The sequence below is a fragment of the Ceratotherium simum genome, chromosome 5, assembly GCF_057802395.1.
Source record: "Ceratotherium simum simum isolate JZ-2026a chromosome 5, ASM5780239v1, whole genome shotgun sequence".
Taxonomy (NCBI): Eukaryota; Metazoa; Chordata; class Mammalia; order Perissodactyla; family Rhinocerotidae; genus Ceratotherium; species Ceratotherium simum.
In genome coordinates, this window is record NC_141904.1 from 53,677,491 (window position 1) to 53,697,949 (window position 20,459).

The window sequence follows — 20,459 nt, forward strand, 5'->3', positions numbered from 1 at the left end:
GAAACAGAGGGATGGCTGGGAAGACGAGGGCTGGGGCAGCTTCCTGGAGGAAGGGTGCCTGAGGCCAGGCCAGTGTGTCTGGGCAGTGGGGCCCTAAGGCACTGAGCAGCCCCTGGGGGTCTGAGTGGGGTAAGATCTGTTGGGGCCAATGCAGGATGGATACACCTTATTTCTGGGGTGAGAGGGGCTGGGCCCAGGAGCCCCTTCTCTCTCCTGGTCCACATGAACCTAGCCAGGGCTCTTGATTCAACTCCAGCAAGGCTCCCAAAATGAGACAAACCAAGAGCCATAAAGACGCCCACACCTTGTGGCCCAGAGGTCTCGCTGTGGGGAACTGATTGAGAGGAAAGCATGGAACAGAAGAGAAAGCACAGAGCTCCTGAAGGGGGTGATTCTGTGCCATGCCGTGCCCACTCAGGTGGCCGACGCGGAGGCCGGTCGTGCCACAGCAGCCTGTGAATCACAGCCTGAATGAGAAAGGGCCGAAGGCTGATCCATCAGCATGTCAAGGCAGTGCCGTTGTCACGAGCCCGGACCAAGGGGAGGGCAGCCCAAGGGCCTGGGGTAGGATTACTGACTTTTTCCAATTTTCCTTTAATAAAGTTGAAATGCTGCTTTTATAACAAATAGCAATAAAGTGAACAAATATTGGGGGATCCGGACGCAGCTGGTTCTTGTGTCCTTGGTGGCTCGGGAAAGGCCAGCTCCTGAGTCTGTGGCCATAGAGGGGGTAAAGATGCTTCAGGAAAGTGTGGTCAGGTGCCAAATCCTGGGTTGGGGAAGCACTCGGTGACAGTAGCCCTGGGGGTGGAAGATGGGGCAGCCATCTTGTGGGCCTACTCGGGGCCCTGGGGCAGTGACCGGCTTGCAGAGGGCTGGGAAGGGGTCTCCTCCATTAGCCCTGCCTCCGTCAATGCCAGTAGCATCTGGTCCCAGGGGAAGGGCATCATAGACTTTGGAGCTGTGTCTGCAGCTGCAAGTAAATGTGCCTGTTCCTCAGCACGACTACAGCCAGAAGCCTCATCTCTGTGTGCATCTAGATTGCTCACTCTTTGGCTCTGGCTATGATTGGGTTACATGGAGAGCGGTGGGGTGGGGAGAAGAGTCACACCCCTTTAGCAATGTGGGGGAAGAGCCTCCCCAAGGAGCCCAGTGAGCAGACCCAGGCCCTGTCCCCACAGAAGGTCTGCTCCCTTGGGGCACAGATTACAGGCCTAGCCTGGAAATAGCTATATAAGGAGCCCAGGGTGGCCAGGAACGTGGGCAAGTCTCCGAGCAGTCAGCTCTACCTGCCCAGGGGACAGGAGGGGCATCAGCCCTGAGGCAGGCCCTGCCAGTCCACCCTGGACTGTCCACGGTCGTCCTGTCATAACCAGACAGGCCTCTGTAGTGCCCTGAAGCTGACAAGTCTATGCACACAGTGGACATTGAGGCCTGAAGAGGAAAGAATTGCACATGAGCCAAGAACCTAGTGTTCTCATGGCTCAGGCAGGGCTGGGGAGGCTCACTCCGAGTTTGGGAGAGGGGAAAATGGCTCAGGAAGCCGACTGCTGCTGGCCAGAGAGGAGCCTCGACCTGTCTGTCTGTCTTTGAGGGGACACGAGCTGGCAAGGAGGCAGTATAAACAAGGGTGCAGGGGGGTAGAGGGGCTTTGAAGTTTCTGGGTCCCGCAGAGCCTTGTGGTTCTTGGAAGCATCTCGATGGCTTCTGTGGAAGGCAGGGGAGGGGTGAGCCCCAGGCCACCACTTGCTTCACTCTGAGCAGTGTCACTGTGGTCTGTTTTATGCAATAGGCTCCAGCTCAACTCCCTTGTCATATACAAGGGGAAACTGAGGCTCAGCAAACGTGGAGAGGTTTGAAGTCTCACAGAAGGTCAGTGCCAGGTCTCCACATCCAAGGCTCTTTCTAGTATGTGGCAGTAGCCATAATAGCATCTGCATTATCTCCTGGGACCCTCCCGAAAGCTGCGAAGGGTACAGAACATGCCCCATGCCCCACCTAACCTCCCCCCAACACACACTCTTAGCGGCCATGACCAGTGACCACCCAACACCCTCCAAATGCTGGGGCCACGTGGGCATCCTCTTTATTGGTGTTTCCCAGGTGCTGGTGCGGAATCCCTGGGGCTGAGGGGCCAGGGCTGTAGGAAAGGGGTGGCAGTCCCAGAGGTGGCAGGTGAGAAGGTGGGTTCTGGCATAAAAAAAGTTCTTGAGAAAGGCTCCTGCGTCTAGGTGTTGGCGGTGGCGAGGGGAGTGGTGTGTGCTTCTCAGCCAAAGACACTCTTGGCGGGCCCAGCTTTGGGCTTCTCAAAGACGGTCTCAGTGCCAGTCCGGGCGCGGCTGAACACCGACGGGGCGGCCGAGCCTGCTTGCTCTGTGGGGAGAGGCATGGTCTGGGCCCCAGCCTGGCTTCCTAGGGAGGGAAGGCCCCTTTTGTGCGGAGCACCCCCATGAGCCCAGGAGCTCTGGACTCTTAGAACTGAGGACCCATGGGACCCTCCCACCCTGCCCCCCTCCTACTGACACATCTGCACCCCTCGCCCCCTGTCCCCACCACCCCTAGAACACTTACCACACTCCCGCATAACCTGGTAAGTCTTGGACTTGATCTCCTGGTTCTTGGCCAGGTTCCCTCGGGCCCCCTTCAGGTCCTCTTCCTTCACAGGGGGGCGCTTCTTCTTGATGGGGGCTTCCTGAGCGCCAGCCTTGGAGAGCCCAGAGCCTCATCTTACACCCTGAGGCCTTGAGGTTCAGACCTCTTTCCCACCTATGTGCCTTGGCCCTGAGATCCCTCTTCCCTGCTCACTGAACTCAAGCCAATTCAAGGCCCCACTCCTCTTCCAGGAAGCCTTCCCAACTATACTCCACTCCCCTGCCCACCAGTCTCTCTGCCTTTCTGCCACAGACTGGGAGCTCTGGGCCTGCAGCTGCTGTAGCCTCACACTGTGTGTCTGTCTGGCCACGTTCAGGCCTGGGCACAATGGGCAAAGGGGAAAGGGATTGGCTTTGAGGCTGAATTCCAAGGTCTCTGGTGAATTCCAAGACCTGCTCACTGGGTGGCAGGGGGTCCCTTAGGGATTGCCTGTCTCCCCCAAAATTTCCAGTATTTACCGTGTGTGTTTTGGGGTGGGAGTGGGGCAGAGAAATCAGGTCCCCATGAAGTCAAAGTCCAAGGTCAGCACCCACCCATGGAGCAGGCAGCAAGGACAACCCTCCTCTTAGCAGGCTGATCTGCCTGTCCCTCCAGTGCTGGAGACATCCAGACCCTACCCCTCAGCCCCAGGTGCCTGTGAATCTGAGGCCTTATTCCTTCCTAAGCACTGGGGGCAGGTGCTAGGACTCTCTGGCCCCCGAGCCTGGGCTGGGCTCCTGGTGCAACACACTACACGCCTGCACAGAGACATACCCTGCTGGGGAGATACCCGGGCATAAAGTTATACACCTATACATCCAGCCTCACACGTAAACACATACGCACGGCTACAAATGTACGAAACTCCACACACCAAGTCATATAAGCAGCTCCCTTACACACAAAGACATGTGCAGAGATCTCAAAGTACCACATGCATTTTCTCCACTCCTCCTAACCATGGAATACCACCAAACCCAAGCTAAACAGGGATTCCTCAGGGTAAGCTGGGGCCTGGGGGTATCCTCCCTGAGCCCTGGCCTCCCAGAGCTCCTGTGTTTATGCCTGGAGCTCAGCTCAAGACACAGCCGCCAGAGATGCCAGTGTCCAGTTCTCCACTCCACCCGCCTTGGTACCAACACGGCCTGTGCTGGGCCCTCCTACCTGGGACATGGTGGGTACTGTGGGAGAGCGGCTCTGCAGGCGCCTCTCTGGCTCGCAGTAGCTCGTGGAAGAGATCTGAGCAGTGCCCAGCCCTCTAGAGCTTATATAGTCCGCGTGCCTGTCCTGGGAAGTCACTCCCCCTCCTCCGACAGGCTCCCCGATGATTCAGGTCCACACAGCCACTGGCTTCAGAGTTTATTCTTGGAGATGATAGGGGCTCGCTGAGCATGGCTGCCTGGGGGGCTGCAGCCCTGGTGAAAGCAGACAGCTGGGAAGATCCTTATCCTCGGGAACAGCTGCTGTTTGCAGGCGGGAGGGGCTGGGACTGGCAGCCACTTGTGCGTTTACGAATGTAGGTCCTGGAATGTGTTTGTGGCAGTCTGAGCTGTCCATCTGCGACAGTCCTTCCCAGTGTAGAGAGTGTCCTTGAGGAAAAGGAGGGCCCTGAGCCAGGTTGGACCGCTCTGAGCTTGTTTTTCTCTCTCTTTCACCCCTTCTCTGGATTCCAGAGGAAAGAGACTTTCCGCCCCTGCACGGCAGTGGGGCAGAAGCTCCCTGTGTCTGATGCTTAGGAGCATCCACTCAAGGCGAGCTCACGGAGCCCTCACAGTGGACTCAGGGCACAGCGGCTACCCCTGGCTCACAGGTGGAGAACGTGCGGCCAAGGGAGGGAAGCCTGGGAAGGCGCTCCATCTGTGCTCTTGCTGATGCCCCATCCTCTGTCTGCTCCCAGAGCAAATTTAGCAAAGGGACAAAGAAGGCAGGGGATAAAGCGCCCAGGAAGGAACCGAGGAAACTAGGCTTTGTGGTGAGGGCACTGGTGAGCTGAAGGCGGGAAACTGCACAGAGCCTTTGACTGAGATGAGGCTGCCGGAGGGTGCCTGGTCTGAGGACGTTTAGGTTGCTGAGAGAGGGTGAGTGAGAGTGAAGCCCATTCCAGTGACTGAGGTGTGGAGAGATGGACAGGCCCAGCGGCTCCCCTGAAGGTCACTTAGTTCCCCTATGCGAGCTCCTCATACCCCCACACACAGGACTCCCAGCCTAGCGCGGGTGCGGGGAGTGGATGCGGGTAGGATGTCAGGGCCCGCCCCGCTGGATCAGACGTACCAAAGCTCCTTGTCAGTTTGTGATGGAGATTATTTTTGTCCTTGAAGGCTCCAGGCAGACGGAACCCAACCAGGCCCTGACATTTGGTTACCCGGAATGCCACTCCACTGCTGTCATCCCTCAAACCCCACCCCGCTCCCTCCCGCCCGGTCCTGGCCCCAGGAGGCCACTGCGAGGACTGCCAGACTCCATCTGAGACAAGTGCTGACATGAGGAATGCCTCTGGACAGCCATGGGCACAAACGCAGGACTCCAAACAGGGGTCAGGAGGCACTGAGGGCAGGCTGGGTCTGTGAGTGCCCTGCTGCCAGCTCCGGGGTGCTTTGGCATGACCCCCTCAGCTGGCTCTGCCAGAGGAGGCACCTGCCTTCCAGCCCCATGGCCTCAGGGACAGGATGTGGTGTGTTCACTCCTCACGCTCCATCTCCCCAGCACCACTGGCTCCTCAGCAGGAGGGAGAGGAGCTTTTACTCACCTTAGCAGGGAAGTGGAAATGGCAGAATATGTCTGGTTTTCTTCCAGAGATTCTGGCTCCTACACCTGCCATGAGGCGATGTAAGGTTCTTTCTCACTCTGTTTCCTGGGGAGAACCTTCTAACTTACTGGGGAAATTTTCTTGACCCCACTAAGCTGTTTCAACTCCAGAGAACACACAACCAGCAACGACAAAAGTAATGGTTTCTTTTGTAAAAACTGTAATAAGATGTCAAACTTTATTGTAAACCATTTTACAATGTAAGTACATCGTCTTCCCTTTCATTTCAAAAATGTGTTTCTGGGAATCATAACATCACTGATGAAACGCCCGCACTGGGAGGACAGAAGGAGGCCATGATTTGCTCACACAGGTCTGACTTCTAATAAACGCCATGAAAAGAGAAATCAAATTAAACCAACTCACCCACACACCCAGGAGCCTAAGGTGCTGATAGCAGTCAGATGAGAAGGCCCTCACCAAGAGCAAAGCCCTCCAGAGCTGTCAATGCTTCACAGGGTCAAACAGAGGGCTCTCCATGCCAAGCTGGAAGTGTGTGAAACTTCTAAAAGCCAGTCCCACACCCTACAAGGTGGCTGCTCTGGCCGATGGAAAGTTTCCCAAACCATCTATGTTGGCCTGGCTGCAAAAGGCCAGTGAATTGCAGTCTGGTGGGCAGAGTGGGCTGCCAGCTGGCTGCTGCTCCCTCTAGGCTCCTAGAGCAGCATCCAACCAGGGACTCTGGGCTGCAGCCCACATGCCTACACTGCTAGGCGAAGATACAACTTGGATTTGTGCCTTGATATATTTCCCTTTAGAGGCATGACAGGTTGACATTAACCCATGACTCTGTTGCCAGGAAGGGGCACAAGTTAAAGCTTGAGGCAGGAGGCCACCAGTGTGTCTGAGGGCTAAATGATGGGCCACAGACCTTCACCTTGCAGGTATTTGGGCTGAGTGGACCGAGAAGCCACTGCCACCCGGGATCTCACCAACATCCCTCCTTGCCATTGTCAACATCCCACTGACAGCAAAAGGAAATAAGGGGGACAACTATCTCTTCCATTCAGATATGACAGTTCTATCTCATCAGATTATTCCCATGAGTTACAGGAAACTTGCTCATGACCTTGACTTACAAATTTCCATCATGGGGGTTTGGCTCAGGCCTAGATTTGGACAAATCAGGTGAAAAGCTCACAATATCACTGTATCCAGTTGGTGTCCCATGGTTTCTCAAGCATGGTCATGCTTGCCACATGGCTGGGTGAAGAGCTGCACCTTGTAAGGCACCTTGGAGTAGGTGGTGAGAAAACTCATCCCAGGGAGAGAGGACAACTCGGGAGGAAGCCCTGACCATGGCCCTCTGCATCTGCTCGCTCTTGGGACAGTGTACCACATGAAAGCCCTCAGTGACTGCAGGAGGCACTCCCAGGGAATACAAACTGTGTGTGTGTGTGTCTGTGTGTCTATGTGTCTGTGTATGTATACACATGACTGCACACACACACACGCAGGAGGAGGGTAAGGCCAAACACATGAGGCCATGCTGTCCAGGTCCACACACCACAACGCTCTCTATGATCAGACACCCTGTTACACCTCCATCCCCTAGTTAGCCAGCTACACAACTGTGGCTCAGAGACTAAAGCCCTTATTGAAAATCAGGTTACAGGGAGAAACCACCACTCACTCGATACCTCTCTGTGCCCCATACCCACTGCCCAGTAGGCACTGGGACGAGCCTTGAGATGAGCAGATCATCTGAGGTCTACATAACCCATAGTTTACATCTTTCAGAGACTGTGGCTACCCCACCCCTGTCCCTGGTTTAGAAGTATTAGGAGCTCAAGACTGAAAGCAAAGCTCTGATTCTGAGTTCAGGAAGGTGCAGGAAACAGCTGTGGGCACAGGTTCTTCCAACCAAAATGAAATGCGAGGGAAAAGTAAGGCGAGTCAGCGACTCCACAAGAGGCTGACATCTACCGGGAATGATGTCAGTCCCAGTCTTCCCAAATGCCAATTCTCTAGCCTTGAGACACTCACTAACAGCCAGGGGATAGGGGGATAGGCAGGGTGGGGTGGGGGGAGGGGCTGAAGAGTGGGAAATGAGAGGAGAACCAATGGGAGAGCTGGACTCCAATCTCACACGCTGCCTCGCCTCTCCTCTCCTCCCAGGCCGCAGACAACCCACACTAGCAGAGTCACCTCTTACTGCAGTTACAGGTCCTGGCTCCTCTCAGCTCTCTGGCTTCTGGACTCCCAGAGGAAGAAGGGCTGAGAAGTCTTCCCCAAGGCTTGCCCCTCCACGTCTCAGACAGGTGGGACTGTGAGAAGGAGAGGACAAGCCCAGGATCCCTTCTTTAACAGCTTGGCTCACATGCCACAATTCAGACTCAATCTGCTTAAGTGAAACACATTTTCATGTAAGTTTAAAAAGAAGGTCCTGGGTTGTGTGGCCTCCCTGCACTTGCTTACTTCCAGCTCACACCTTAGTGGTGCAGCTTTCTGTTCCTAAACTTCCATGGCTGCCTCTGGACTGTTACAAAACACTGGGCTGCTCCACACTGCTGCTTCCACAGCAGGGCAAGTGCCAGGTCAGCCCATTCCCCTGCCAGGCAGGAGACTCCCAAAGCCATAGGGGCCTGTGCCCATGCTAAGGAGTGGGGCCCACTCCCCAAGGAGGGAACGCAAGCTTAGAAGCACTTCGTCCTGCCTCTGGATGCAGAGAACGAGCTCTCACACCTCGACCTACTGCACCCCAACCCCCTACAGCTTTGGAGGACGTGAAAAACAGGATCACTTGGTCAGGCAGTCGTTCTCTGGACAATGGTGTGAAATAAGTGGATGACACTAAGATGACAGGCACGGGGCAGCCTGAGAGAAGGCACCCAGAGCTGGGCCCAGGGCTGGTTCTGAAGGCTGCACCAGTGGGAGGCAAGGAGGCCAAGACTGCATTCTAAACTTCAGATCTGGAGGCTCTGAAGAGGCAGGGAACAAACAGCAGTGGCCTCATAGTCTCAGCTTACCTGGACACAAAGACCTCTTAGCCTCCTTTTTTGGTCACGTTTAACTAAGACCTCTAACCTGCAAGCAGAAATGCCAAGGAACTGGCGGGCCCTGGGCAGAGCCCTTCCTGTTCCACACACCCTGGGGCCCTGGATTCACGTTCAGACCAGCTGCCTCCTGCTCAGGCCTGACCTTCACAGAACCACTGGGTTTGTTGATTTCAGATACGAGCCTGTCTCCCTTCCTACCGGAATCATTTACCTCATCTTACTGTAGATTACCTAACAATATTCCAAATAAAAAATTCCCGACTTTTTCCTCCCACCAGTTCACATCCCACAAAAGGCAAACAAACCCATTTCTTTGAGAATTAAAAAGAGTTTTTAAATACAATAGTATGAAAATATAACTTAAAAATATAAAAGTCAACAGCATACGGAAGACTTAAAAATCTATGTTTTGCCCATTAGTCCCATAGGAAATAAACACATAATCAAAAAACGGTAACACTGTGACAGCTCGTAAAACCGGCTTTAGAAATCAATAGTTACAAAAGCCATTTCGAGTAAGAAAGCATGATTCCAACTTGGTCAATGAGTGACTTTTAGCCCAAAACGTGTTATGTCTTCACATTTCCTGAGCCTTGGGGAAAGGCTCCACCCACAGTCCGTGTGCGTGAGTTTTCTTCCTCAATGCCACCCAGCCCAACACAGGACAGGGCTTCTGGGTCCCTCACACCACCACTCCGGACAAGAACAAACAAACAGAACGCCTCGCTTGCATATTTGGTCAGTGTTTGTAGTGCAACTGAGTGGGACCTCCGACTGCCACGGTCCCCTCGGCGCTGGCTCACCTTCCCGCTCTCAAGTCACAGTAGTCTGGGAGTGGGCAGAGACAGCGAGAGAAGCGGAGGTAGAAGAGGAGGGGCAGAGAGAGGAGGGAAGGAATGACGCTGTGCAGCGACCATCTGCTGACTCAGCAGCCGGCTGGGCCCCCAAACCTCACCCCCGGCACGGGAATGTGTCATACGGGCAGCCCGAAGCGGTGCTTCTTTTTCTTTGCCGGCTTCAGGGGGGTCAGTCCACGGAGGTCCTCCTCCACGTCTGACTCCTCCATCTCGTCATCGGCCGAGATCAGGATCTGAGGCAGTGGAGAGGCATGGCCTGAGTCACTGCCAGTGGCACCTTCTTCATCTGCCCTCCCTGGAACCCTGCACCGTGGTGGCAACACCCCTAGCAGGACTCAGGTCTTGTGTTTCTTTAGAAGAGGGTGATGAAGGCCCCGTTTCCAGAATGAGACAAGCTGGCCCACCCCAGACCTTATTTACTCCAAGTACATTCACGGGCTACTGAAAGCAGCACCGAATTGACATACCCTCCCTCTGCTAGGGCTCCCCACTTCTCCATCCAACCCACCAGCTGGGACCAAACCCCAGCCAGAGCAAACTCAGCAAAGACCTGCAGCTAAGGTCATCCTGGCAGAAAAAGCCCAGTCTTGACACATGGAGTCCCAGGTCCTTGAAGCTGCCTTAAATACAGCAAAAGCAAATTGAAAAGCCCCATTCAAAAGGAAAACATCTGTGGGGCACCAACAAGGCAGGGGGATTTCAGAGTGGCTGCTTGGAACCAACTTTGTAACTTCTGAAGACAAACAGGAGCCCTTCACCTTTCTGAGACCCTGAAACAACTCAGCCATGCAGCTGGGGCATGAGGGCAAACACTCTCATTCACTGCCCATCTGCCACACCACCTGCCTGGCTCTGCAGACCTCTGAGCACCAGGGAAGGACTGGGACAGCCCAGGTCAGGACAGAGAGGCCCAATGTGCACCTGCAGGGGGCACTCATTCTACTCCAGGGGCAGGCCAGTCTCCCCACCTTTCCCTGGACCACTCCGGTGCAGGGCTTCCTGCCTCCAGCCTCAGTCGGTCCCCTGATTAAACGCTCTCTCAGGCTTCCTACTGCCTGCACAAACATGTCACAATTCCCCAGCCTGCATCACAAAGGGCCTTGCTCATCCAGCTCAGACCTTCGCCTGTACCTCATTTCTTGTCATTCTATCCTACCCTCCAGAATACATGCTACTCTGGCCACAGTGAATTTCACATTACCCAGACGACAAACCACGTGACTATGATTGTTCATGAGTGGTTGATTCTGCCTGTAATGCTGTTCATCGTTTACCTAACGTTCACCAAGCTCTTGCAACATGACAGGCCCTGTGCCAGATTCTAGGGACACCTAGAGAAGATACGGGCTTACCCTCTGTCCTGCCATCTATTCAGATGTCAAAACTCCCGCCAGGGTGCCCCCAGAAGCTAAATAGGCTGTCCCAGGGTCCTCGCAGGTTTTGTTAATGCCTCAATCTCAGAACTGATCACTGATCATGATGAGCTGATCAGGCATTCGCCTTCAACTCATCCACAAGTCTGAAGGCTTCTCGAGGAAGACATCATCTCAGCCACTTCTGCAGCTCTTGCCCACAGCACAGAGCTCACCACACCATGGGAGCTGAACAAAGGCTTCTCACGAGGCACCCCGACCTCACCCTGCAGCACAGAGGTACAAGGTGAGTGCTGCCAGCTGCCCAGGAGGCGTAACCTTCCCTCCATGCTCCTAGTTATGACCACCAGTCTCCCTGAAGTCCAAACCTTTGAACTTAAGAAACTTGAAAATAAGGGGAAATGAGGCTCCCCCTTGGAGGTCTGGCTATCTCTGCATTTTAGAAGTTTCCAGCTGGCTTAGCCAACACTTCTCTTGCTCTATAGCGGTGGGCAGGGATTCAAACTTAATGCTGAAAGGTCAATGATCAGGCCCATCAGAGTCCTTGACAGCTTCCCTGGAACAAGGCAGCTCCTCTCTTTCCTGTCTTTCTCCACTGATGCAGGGACTGTTGGAGGCAAGCCACCCTCACCAGGTGCTCTAGCTCCCTGCCCTAGGAAGGCCCATGGGACAGCAGGAATAGGTCCTGGCTGGATTGGAGCTGTCAGCCTTCTCTCCCTCCCACTGCCTGGCGCTGAGAAGACCAGAAGCAAACATGAGACCAGAGACCTCCTTGGGTCAGCGGCACGAGAGCTCGGCCCTACCTCAGACTCCGACTCCTCGTGGGATGCAGCCCTTCGGTAGCGGACCTTGCTCCCGTTCCTCAAATCCTGGTTGGCTGCCCTTTCTTCTAGTTTAGCTTTCGTCCTCCCTTTTCTCATGAGGAAATTGTCCACTACCCAAAACATCAAAGCCTGGGGGGAGGAAAGTGCAGGTTACTCTGGGATAAGCCACGTGTGAAAGCAAGCAGAGCACCCCCATCCCCAGACTTCCCATCCCCATTCCAGATTATAACATCCAGAACTGGGGACAGGAAGGCCTCATCCAGTCCCCTCGCTATCTCTCAGAAGCTTAGAGGGGGACTCCCAACCTCTATTTCCTTTGCTTCTCTTTTCTTATCAGAGAACCGGCAAGAAAATCTCTGCCCTATTCACCCAGAGGGGTTTTGCGGCAGTCACTGATGGGGATAGTGACCCCCTGAGCCTTTCCTTGAGCCTTGCTCCAGCTGTTGGCATGGCGGGGCCTGGAACCAACGTCTGCGGCCTCCTGGTCTGGCTCCTCCCCAGGCTGAATGGCTGGCTGGCACACACACTCCACCACATCTGCCAGCTCCAGGTTCCTTTACCATTTCTTCTCATATTTCCTAACTTCTAGCCAGTGAGCCTGTGAGCTTCTCTTGGAGCTCTGTGGTCAGGAATAAATGATGGGGGTGAATTCCTAACATCCTGATCTAGAAGTCGCTGTTATATGTGTGGTGGGCCCCTGGTAGAGGGGTTGAGGAAGGAATCCTGCCATTTCCAGGTCTGGGTGGGGACGGGGGCAGATGCTCACGCAGAGGGATCTGAGGGCTGTAAGGTATTCTCTGTCAGACTCAGAACTCTGAAAAGGAACACTGCAGGGCAGGGAGCAAACTGGGGTAAAAAATGCAACATGGCACTGACATTGACAAAGAAGGGGACGATCAGCATGACGATGGCCAGTTTCAGGTCTGGGTTTTCAATGGGATTCAACAGGGCCACCTGTAAAGAGAAGCAGACTCCGTGAGGAGAGGAGAGACCACAGAGGAAGTGCCTGGGTGGGGAGAGTGGAAATCACCCATGAGGCCCTGAGAGGGGGGCACAGCTAGACACCCCCCCACCCCACCCAGAGCCCTGATGGAACAGCACCTCAGGGGCAGAGCAGCAGTCTCCAGATTTGAGTGCTAACCAGGGACCCCCTGGGAGACCATCTGGAGGTCAGTGCTTTAGCAGCTTTCCTGGGGTGTGGACGGGGGAAGCACAGTGGGATGACAACCCCCTGCAGGCACAGGGGGAGGAGTGTGGGCTTCGGGGAGCTGGATGGAGTGAGGTCACTGGACACTCATTACAGACACTAGCAACGAGGCGCCAGGCCACTTCCTAACAGAAATCTGCACCCCAACCACCTCCTGAAGGACAACAGCTCCGAAAACCCTGGGTTTATTTTCTTAAAAAATAAAACTCAGACACAAACGAAACCAAAGGAAGGCCAAGATCTGAGCTACTTGTTCCAGAAGGCTCTTTGGTTGGTTTCATGTGGGCAAGCGGAGGAAATGGGCAGGGGAGGCTTATCTGTGCTGCACTAGGGGCAGAGAGCACAACGTGGGACCAGCTGCTGCCCGCGGCACCAAAAGGCTCAGTTAAACCATTGGCCAAGAGAGATGTATGAGGGGGACATCCGCAAATGTAGAGAAGACCCTCCTGACATTGACAGTAGCCAGGCCTGAAGACTAACAGCAGACAGTAAGCAGCCCAAGGGCAGGGACTGTTATTTCCATTAGCTTTATATATTCCAAGGCTTAATCTAGAGCAGCCATCTGCACAACTGAAGTAGATGGATGCTAAGTAAAAACACTAGTTACTCTTCTTGATAGGTAGCAGTAGCTGCCCTATCAGACCAAATCCAGGGTGTGTTCATGGAGTCAAAACAAACAAACAAACAACAAGTTCCGTTTTCTAATAAGGCTGGGGTTGGGGTGGGGGTGAGGGAGGAGAAAGTACCTTCTTGCTTAGCTTCTCAACGAGCTGCTAAAGAAGGGACAAGAGCAAACCTTTTTCCACTGAAGTATCAGGAGGACGAGGAAGACGACAGACTTTTCAAAAATCATGATCACGATGTACAGAGCACACTGCCCAGCCCAGGCTCCACATTGCAGAGGGTCTCCTGCAGGGATAGTGGGTGCTCAGTCACTCGGGCCAGACGTCGGGATCCCAGCTGGACAATGCCCCTGCCCCACTCCCACCCCACACCAGAACCCTGGCTCTAAAGCTAGTTAATGAGCCCCCGAAGTACCAAGAACCACCTCAGCCTGAACAGACAAATGTGGATGTTTTAAATGAAATTGGAGAATTCCTAATTTGGAGATACCAGAATGGCTTTTCTTTAAAGAAATTCTAAGATATAATTAAAAAGCACTAAAATTAGTAAGTGCCCATGGCTGGAGCTCAGAAAAGCCAGTTCTTTTTATCCGCTGGCAGCAGAAGCTGTGTTAAGCAAGACTGCTATTATTACCCGTTGTTGATTTTTCCAGTGATTGTGGTGCCATCCGTCCTTTTCTCCATCCATGAGTTGCTGTGTCTGAATTATGAAGGCAGCAAACCACCTCTTTGCTCGTCTCTCACCCCTATCCCCAATCCCCCTGCTGTTCCTGTTGCCCTCAGCCCTGAGAGCAGAAATCTGACTCGAAGAATTCAGACTCTGTCTAGTATGGGCACCCCAAAACACCTTTGGCTGGGGAAGGAAGCCAAGGAAGAAGAGAAAGAAGCCCTCAAGACAAGGAGGCGGGAGTGACGGGCTGTGACAAAGGTCCGTTTGTCATCCCATTAGTCACTATGCTTGAGAAGTGCAGGAATCCAACAGTCCATGCTGGGGATACGCAGGCTATTCAATGTCTCTGGAATGTTTCAAAAGGGACTTGATGAAGGGGGGAGGACCAGCCCCTCCAGGGAATGATCTACGTCCTCAGTGACAAACAGAACCGATGGGATGGGCCCTGGGGAGCCATACATGCCTGCCAGAGTGGGAGACCAGGGAGGGCAGGGAGGGGCAAGGCCACCAGGGGCCCACTCTGGAAGCTCTGTCACAGCTGCCTGACCATGGCTGGCCAGAAGACAGACTGGAGGGTAACATTTCAGAGGAGGCAAAGGTCCTAATCCAGGCTGTGAGAAGAGAATTTGGCGCCGAGAGAAATCTCCAGCTTCTCATTTGATTCTACAGTCCAGGCACCAGTGCCGGAGGCCCCCAGCACTGCCCAAGCCTGCCAACTGTACACAGTGGAAGTGAGAGCGAATGCCTTCATGCAGCTGTAATGGACACAATACCAGGCCATTCCCTTTTCTGGAAAACCTCGGGAGAAGTGCGCAGAAAGCATGCAGAAAGACATCACTGCCTCTTCTGAGGTCATCCTATCTACTTTCACTTCTGGGATAAGACACATTTGAGCCAAAAAGCCATTTCAGAAGCACAATCTTTCCTAGCTACATTTTTAATGGATTTTTGTAATCCTTTCACTAAACTACCTGACATTATTGAGAAAAGTTCTCAAAAACAACAGATCAAAATATTTGTTAAAAACCATTAAGTAAGATTAGGGATAGTCAGACAGAAAGCACTAGTAGGAAATATATCTGAACAGGGACTAGTGTGTTTAAAAGTCAACAGAACCAGTGGCAACAGTTATCTAATATCAAAAAAAAAAACACACTTGCTCAGAGTGTGCTCACTCCATTTGCTCTTCAGTTCTTTTTTTTGGTGAGGAAGATCAGCCCTGAGCTAACATCCATGCCAATCCTCCTCCTTTTTTTTTGCTGAGGAAGACCAGCCCTGAGCTAACATCTATTGCCAATCCTCCTCCATTTTTTTTCCTTTTTCTCCCCAAAACCCCAGTAGATAGTTGTATGTCATAGTTGCACAATCCCTCCAGTTGCTATATGTGGGACGCAGCCTCAAAATGGCCTGACAGGCGGTGCGTTGGTACACACCCAGGATCCGAACCCAGGCCACCAGTAGCAGAGTGCGTGCACTTAACCGCTAAGCCACAGGGCTGGCCCCGCTCCTCAGTTTTAAGTGAGAAGAGAGCAACGTTCTTCCTCCCGTCTGCCTCATGCTGCGACTCACACTGCTCTGAGTCTCAGAGCCACAACTTAGCCGCAGGTGCCGCTTTTTTCATTTAGATGCTTTAATAAGAAAGTTAAAAAACGTGATGAAAAAAGAAAAAAAAATCAGGAGTAACCCCGCTCTCACACGTCATTCCTCCTGTGCATCCAGGCCACATGTAGCTACAGCTGGAACCAGTGCACTTGTGCTGGTTTGTTTTCCTGATTTCTGTTTCGTTTGAGTCTTTCTAACAATCCCCACTGTCTCATCTTTCAAGGATAGACAACCCAGGCAGTCTCACTGTGTCCTTCTTCTTAACATACTGGACACCCTCAGGTACAGGGGTGTTCTGTTTTTGAATTATTTCCTCAGGATAAATAGCAGGAATAGGGGCCAAAATGTCTGTATCTAGAGAAGCCTCTGCAAGGAAGCGTTAGGACAGGGATGGGCAGCAAAGCCCACAAACCACTGGTGCCCATGGGACACAGACCTTGTTTTCAGGGCTTCTGCATGGGGAAGAGTGGCCTGGTCATCAGACTGCAGACACCATGTATCGCCTGGGTCCTGTCTCATCCCTCAGGGCTGGGTAGTTTATTCCCCAAGTCCCATGTTCTTGTTAGCAAGTTCACCAGGTCTAGGAACCACAGAAGCACCTAGAAAACAAGCCCCTTTTCTTCATTTACCTGAGAATAGAGCTAAGGGGCCTACATGAAATTATTGCTTCACGTGGATGGGCCAGTTAACAGGTGTGGTAGGTAAAATAATGGCCCCACCGAGATGTCCACATCCCAATCCCCAGAACCTGTGAATATGTTAGGTAACATGGCAGAGGGGAAATCAAACTGCAAGTGGAATTAAGGTTGCTAATCAGCTGACTCTAAGATAGGGGGAGTATCCTGGAGTATCCAAGTGGCCCAATGTAATCACAAGGGCACTTCAAAGTGGAAGGAGGTGGCAGAAGGTCAGAGTGATACGATGTGAGAGGAACTCAACCTGCTGTTGCTGGCTCTGAAGATGGAGGAAGAGGCCACAAGCCAAGGAATGCAGGTAGCCTCTAGAAGCTGAAAAAGGCAAGGAAATGGATTCTCCCCTTAGAGACTCCAGAAGGAACCAGTCCTGCTGACACCTTGACTTTAGTCCATGAGACCCATGTCAGACTTCTAAACTACAGAACTGTAAGATAACAAATTTGTGTTATTTTAAGCCATTAATTTTGTGGTAATTTGTTATAGCAGCAATAGAAAATAATAGAAATTGATAGAAACAGAAATCAGGTAACTCAGGACATATGCTCTCCTTCCTCAGCCTGAGAAGGGAGGACTTGGGATAGTCCTTGATAAAGGGCAGCTTCATCTGGAGATACCCGGGTTTGAAGACTCTAGTTCCCAAAGGTGATGGTGAGATGACCTAAGGGCAGGGGCCGAGGCAGGCCAAGTGGCTAGAGGAGGGTGGCATGGAAGCAAGAGGCTCAAACAACCATTGCTTCCTTCCTTTCAATCTCCTCTTGGGGATGCAGACAAAACACGCTAGGAACAAGAGGTACCATCATGCCTAATGTATCAGGACCAGACCTGATCTCCACTCCCAGGTCACTGAGTGGCACTAACTGGCTGTGGGTGGATCTCCCAGAGCACTGGTCAGCTATAGTTGAGTTGAGAGCCCTGCCTTCCAGAGGGATCTTTACAACAGAGAAGTAGTTATGAGCATTGTTCTTGGAGATGGTGAGAGGATTAGGTATCCCAATGTAGTAGCCATGAGGCACCCCCCAAGCTGTGCACTGGCTGGGTGAGCTTCCTGCATCACTTAACTCTTCTGGGTCCCTATCCTATAAACGAGGATGTTGCTGCTTTGGTCCACGTGTGCTGGTCCATTTCCATCTTCCAAGCTGAGGAGTCAATGACTCGGAGTTTCTCAGAGGTCTTCCCTGGAGCCACAAGAGCTGTGTGTCGGACACTATCTTGGGTCAATGACTCATCAGGCATCAAGTAACGGGGCTAAGAAAAGCCCTCCCCTGAGCTCACCTCCCCTCAATGGAGACAAACAATTACTTAAGATTTCTAGAAATACCCAAGGTACTCACAGCCAGCTCCACAAATCAGCTCCCCTTTTAAATGTCAGTCCCTTGTGAGCCTTCAGCCATGGAGGAGTGAGTGGCAGAGGTACAAGCTCTTTGGAAGGCGTGCCCAGGAAAGGAGAGTGGGGATCCAGAATTCCACCCGCATTCCCTCCCTCTTGTCCTGTGAGCCCCTTTCATGGCAAAGGCTCCACTGATGCTGTTCCCACTGGAGTGGCCTGGTCCCACTCCAGACCAGGCCAGCTGTGAAGGTGGGAAAAAGCTGCCATTACCCTTTAACCCTGGGTCCTGAATCCCCAGAGGGTGGTAAGACCTGAAAAAGGCACCTCTTGCCAGCAGCCCAGTTGAGGCCACATCCAGCAGCTTCTCGGGGAATACAATGTAAGAGGCACTGGATTTGTGCTTGGAGCCAGCATGAAGGCAGCTTCCTACTCAAGCTGTATCCTACGGAGTCTGATGAGATAAGAGAGGGTGAATGCTGGGCCAGCACCCGCAGCTCACCTGTTTTAAGCCACGTCTCTGTGAGAATGGACCTGGTGTCCCTGGCGACTGTACATGCCAGATACTGGGTGGGGCCCCAATCCACGGTCAGGAGACAGCAAGACAACTTGGCCTCAGTGCGGAGAAGGACCCTCCAGTCCTGACCTTGTGAGCCCCAATAGCTGAATGGCCCAATGACAGGACAAGCACAGACATGCAGCAAAAAAAGTGAGGCAGCTCCCTACTGAGCACCTCCCAAATCCAGAGCCGCCTCCATCTCTCTAACGAGGTGGGTGGGAGGTATGAGTTTGGTGGGAAGCTTGGCAGGATGAGGTGGCCTATGGCCCTGGAGGTGGGGCCACCAGTTCCCTCTGGTGGAAGAGGCAAACACCGTTCTCCCTCCCTGCATCTAGGCTATCTCCTGGCTCCTGCCACCAAGGCCGGAGCCTTGGCAGTGGAGCAGGCACGTGACTCAGATGTGTGGCACTATGACACTGGCAGGAGGATGGTGCTCAGGCCCGAGCCCCTCCACCACCCAGAGGAGATAGCCACCAGCTCCTGAACCTTCTCAGAATCCACTGGCCTGGAGTGGCTATATAGGGCAAAGGGCAGAGACTCCCCCAGGAAGTCGCTTCCAGTGTCCATGGTACATTACCATATTCGCCAAAACGCAGGGACTCCCACTGCTGCCACTCCACTAAGATGCTGATGGCACGCACGCCCACGTAGATCAGCAGCATGCCCACGGTGGCGTCCAGGAGGAAGTTGATGAGGTACCTGCGTGGAGAGGGCACAGCGACCCCGTCAGGAAGCACCACCCAGGGAGCAAGGGCTTCTGAGCCAGGCCTCCAGTGCTTACCAGGGCCAAGGTCAAGGCTGATGACCCAGCACTGTTTGGCCTTATTCTGGCGGGCGGGGAGCCTTAAATGTGCCTGTGCAAGAGGCTGCAGTGCTCACTTCAGGGAGCCCCAATAAAGCCTCCTCACAACAGTGGGCAGAGACTCACCAGGGGTTGAACAGCTTGAGGGAGGGGTGGAGGAGTGACAAAGAAACTTGAAAGACCTCAAGTGTTCCTGCCAAACAGACGACACAAGACAGTGCCTAGCAGCACCCAAAGAAGTCAATAGGAAAACAGAACTTAATTGATTAAAAAAAATCTGCTCCATGACTCTGTTTGCTGCCTGACAGTCCAGCCCACCCAAGTGCTGCTCCAACAGAGCAGTTCAGGAAACGGCCTCTGGGGGTTCTGAGAACAAAAAGGGCAGGGCCACATGGCCCTCGCTCTTCTCCATGCTTCAGATCCTGCCATGCAGGCAAGTGCAAGTAGATATTCCTAAAGAGAGAACTATACTCCCCACGGAAAAGGCAAGACAATGGAGGAAGGAGAGGAGGAGGCTCAGAAGAGCATGCCCACCTTGACCGTGTGTTCCTGTAAGGTCTGTTTCCATCTGTCTGACTCACACGTCTTCCCTCACCAAGGAAAGGTCCCTTGCCCACTTGTCCTCCCACAAGGGTCACTGGGCACAACAGACCACAGGCCCCCGCTCCCCAAAGCAGGAGACAAGCAATCACTGGGTTAGGAACCAGCCCTCTGGGATGCCACATGGCCTGGAAACCCCGAGAAGCTCCGGATACCACAGACCAGCTGTGGCACTTTCGAGTTCCTGAGGCTTGAGACACTTTATGCAGACTTACAGCCCCCAACCCAAGGCCGAGGCTTTGGTGACGTGCACAGCACTCTGATACCGGAGGGAGCATGCTCTGCTCTGCCATGCTCATGGCCCTGCCGGCGCCCTGGAGTGGTGAGAAAACCAGAGGGAGGGGGCAATCTTTTCTCCCATCTGCCCTTCCTCTTTAAAATCACAAGAGGTCACTCTCAGACCAGAGATGGAAGGAACTACAACTGCTTCCAAGGCAATTTCTCCAAGTTCACAGCTGAGCTCTGGCCCTAGGCTAGGCTGCTCTCAGATGCTTAAATCTAAGTGGTTCTCATCTCTGAGACCCATTCTGATATAACAAGAACACCTGATACACATACATGCATTAATTCATGAATTCCTTCACGAAATATTTACTTGAACCTACTGTGTGCCAGGCCTTGGGAATAAAGACAGAAAGCTCCATACTCTGTACCCAACACAGGCGCGATTGGCAGACAGTAGAGCATCATGTGGGCCCCAGAGCCAGACTGGCTGGGTTCAAATCACAGCTCCTTCACTCCTGAGCTGTGTGAACCTGATGAAGTTATATAATCTCTCTGAGCCTCAGGTCCCAAACTGTAAAATGAGGATAGCAAAGTATCCATATTGCAGGGCTGTTATGAGGATCAAATGAGTCAATTCATGTAAACAGTGCCCGCTGCACAGT

The 20,459-nt window shown here is 53.2% G+C and overlaps 2 protein-coding genes across 2 annotated transcripts in view; both read right to left on the reverse strand.

Moving 5' to 3' along the window:
• Window positions 1-459: 459 nt before the first annotated feature.
• Window positions 460-3,804, reverse strand: MUSTN1 (musculoskeletal, embryonic nuclear protein 1). The gene is made up of 3 exons (XM_087431681.1): window positions 3,768-3,804; window positions 2,572-2,721; window positions 460-2,373 (listed from the first exon to the last, which is right to left on the reverse strand). The coding sequence occupies exons 1-3, from the start codon at window positions 3,802-3,804 to the stop codon at window positions 2,267-2,269; spliced, it is 294 nt and encodes a 97-aa protein (XP_087287807.1). The 3' UTR covers window positions 460-2,266.
• A 1,797-nt stretch (window positions 3,805-5,601) lies between these two features.
• The window catches only part of STIMATE (STIM activating enhancer), a 63,746-nt gene continuing 48,888 nt past the window's right edge, over window positions 5,602-20,459 (reverse strand). The window contains exons 4-8 of the mRNA XM_014792951.2: window positions 18,748-18,869; window positions 13,494-13,606; window positions 12,367-12,444; window positions 11,470-11,619; window positions 5,602-9,526 (exon numbers count right to left, since the gene is read on the reverse strand). Of these exons, the coding sequence (XP_014648437.1) occupies window positions 9,410-9,526; window positions 11,470-11,619; window positions 12,367-12,444; window positions 13,494-13,606; window positions 18,748-18,869 (580 nt within the window). The 3' untranslated portion in view covers window positions 5,602-9,409. The remainder of the gene's footprint in view (window positions 9,527-11,469; window positions 11,620-12,366; window positions 12,445-13,493; window positions 13,607-18,747; window positions 18,870-20,459) is intronic.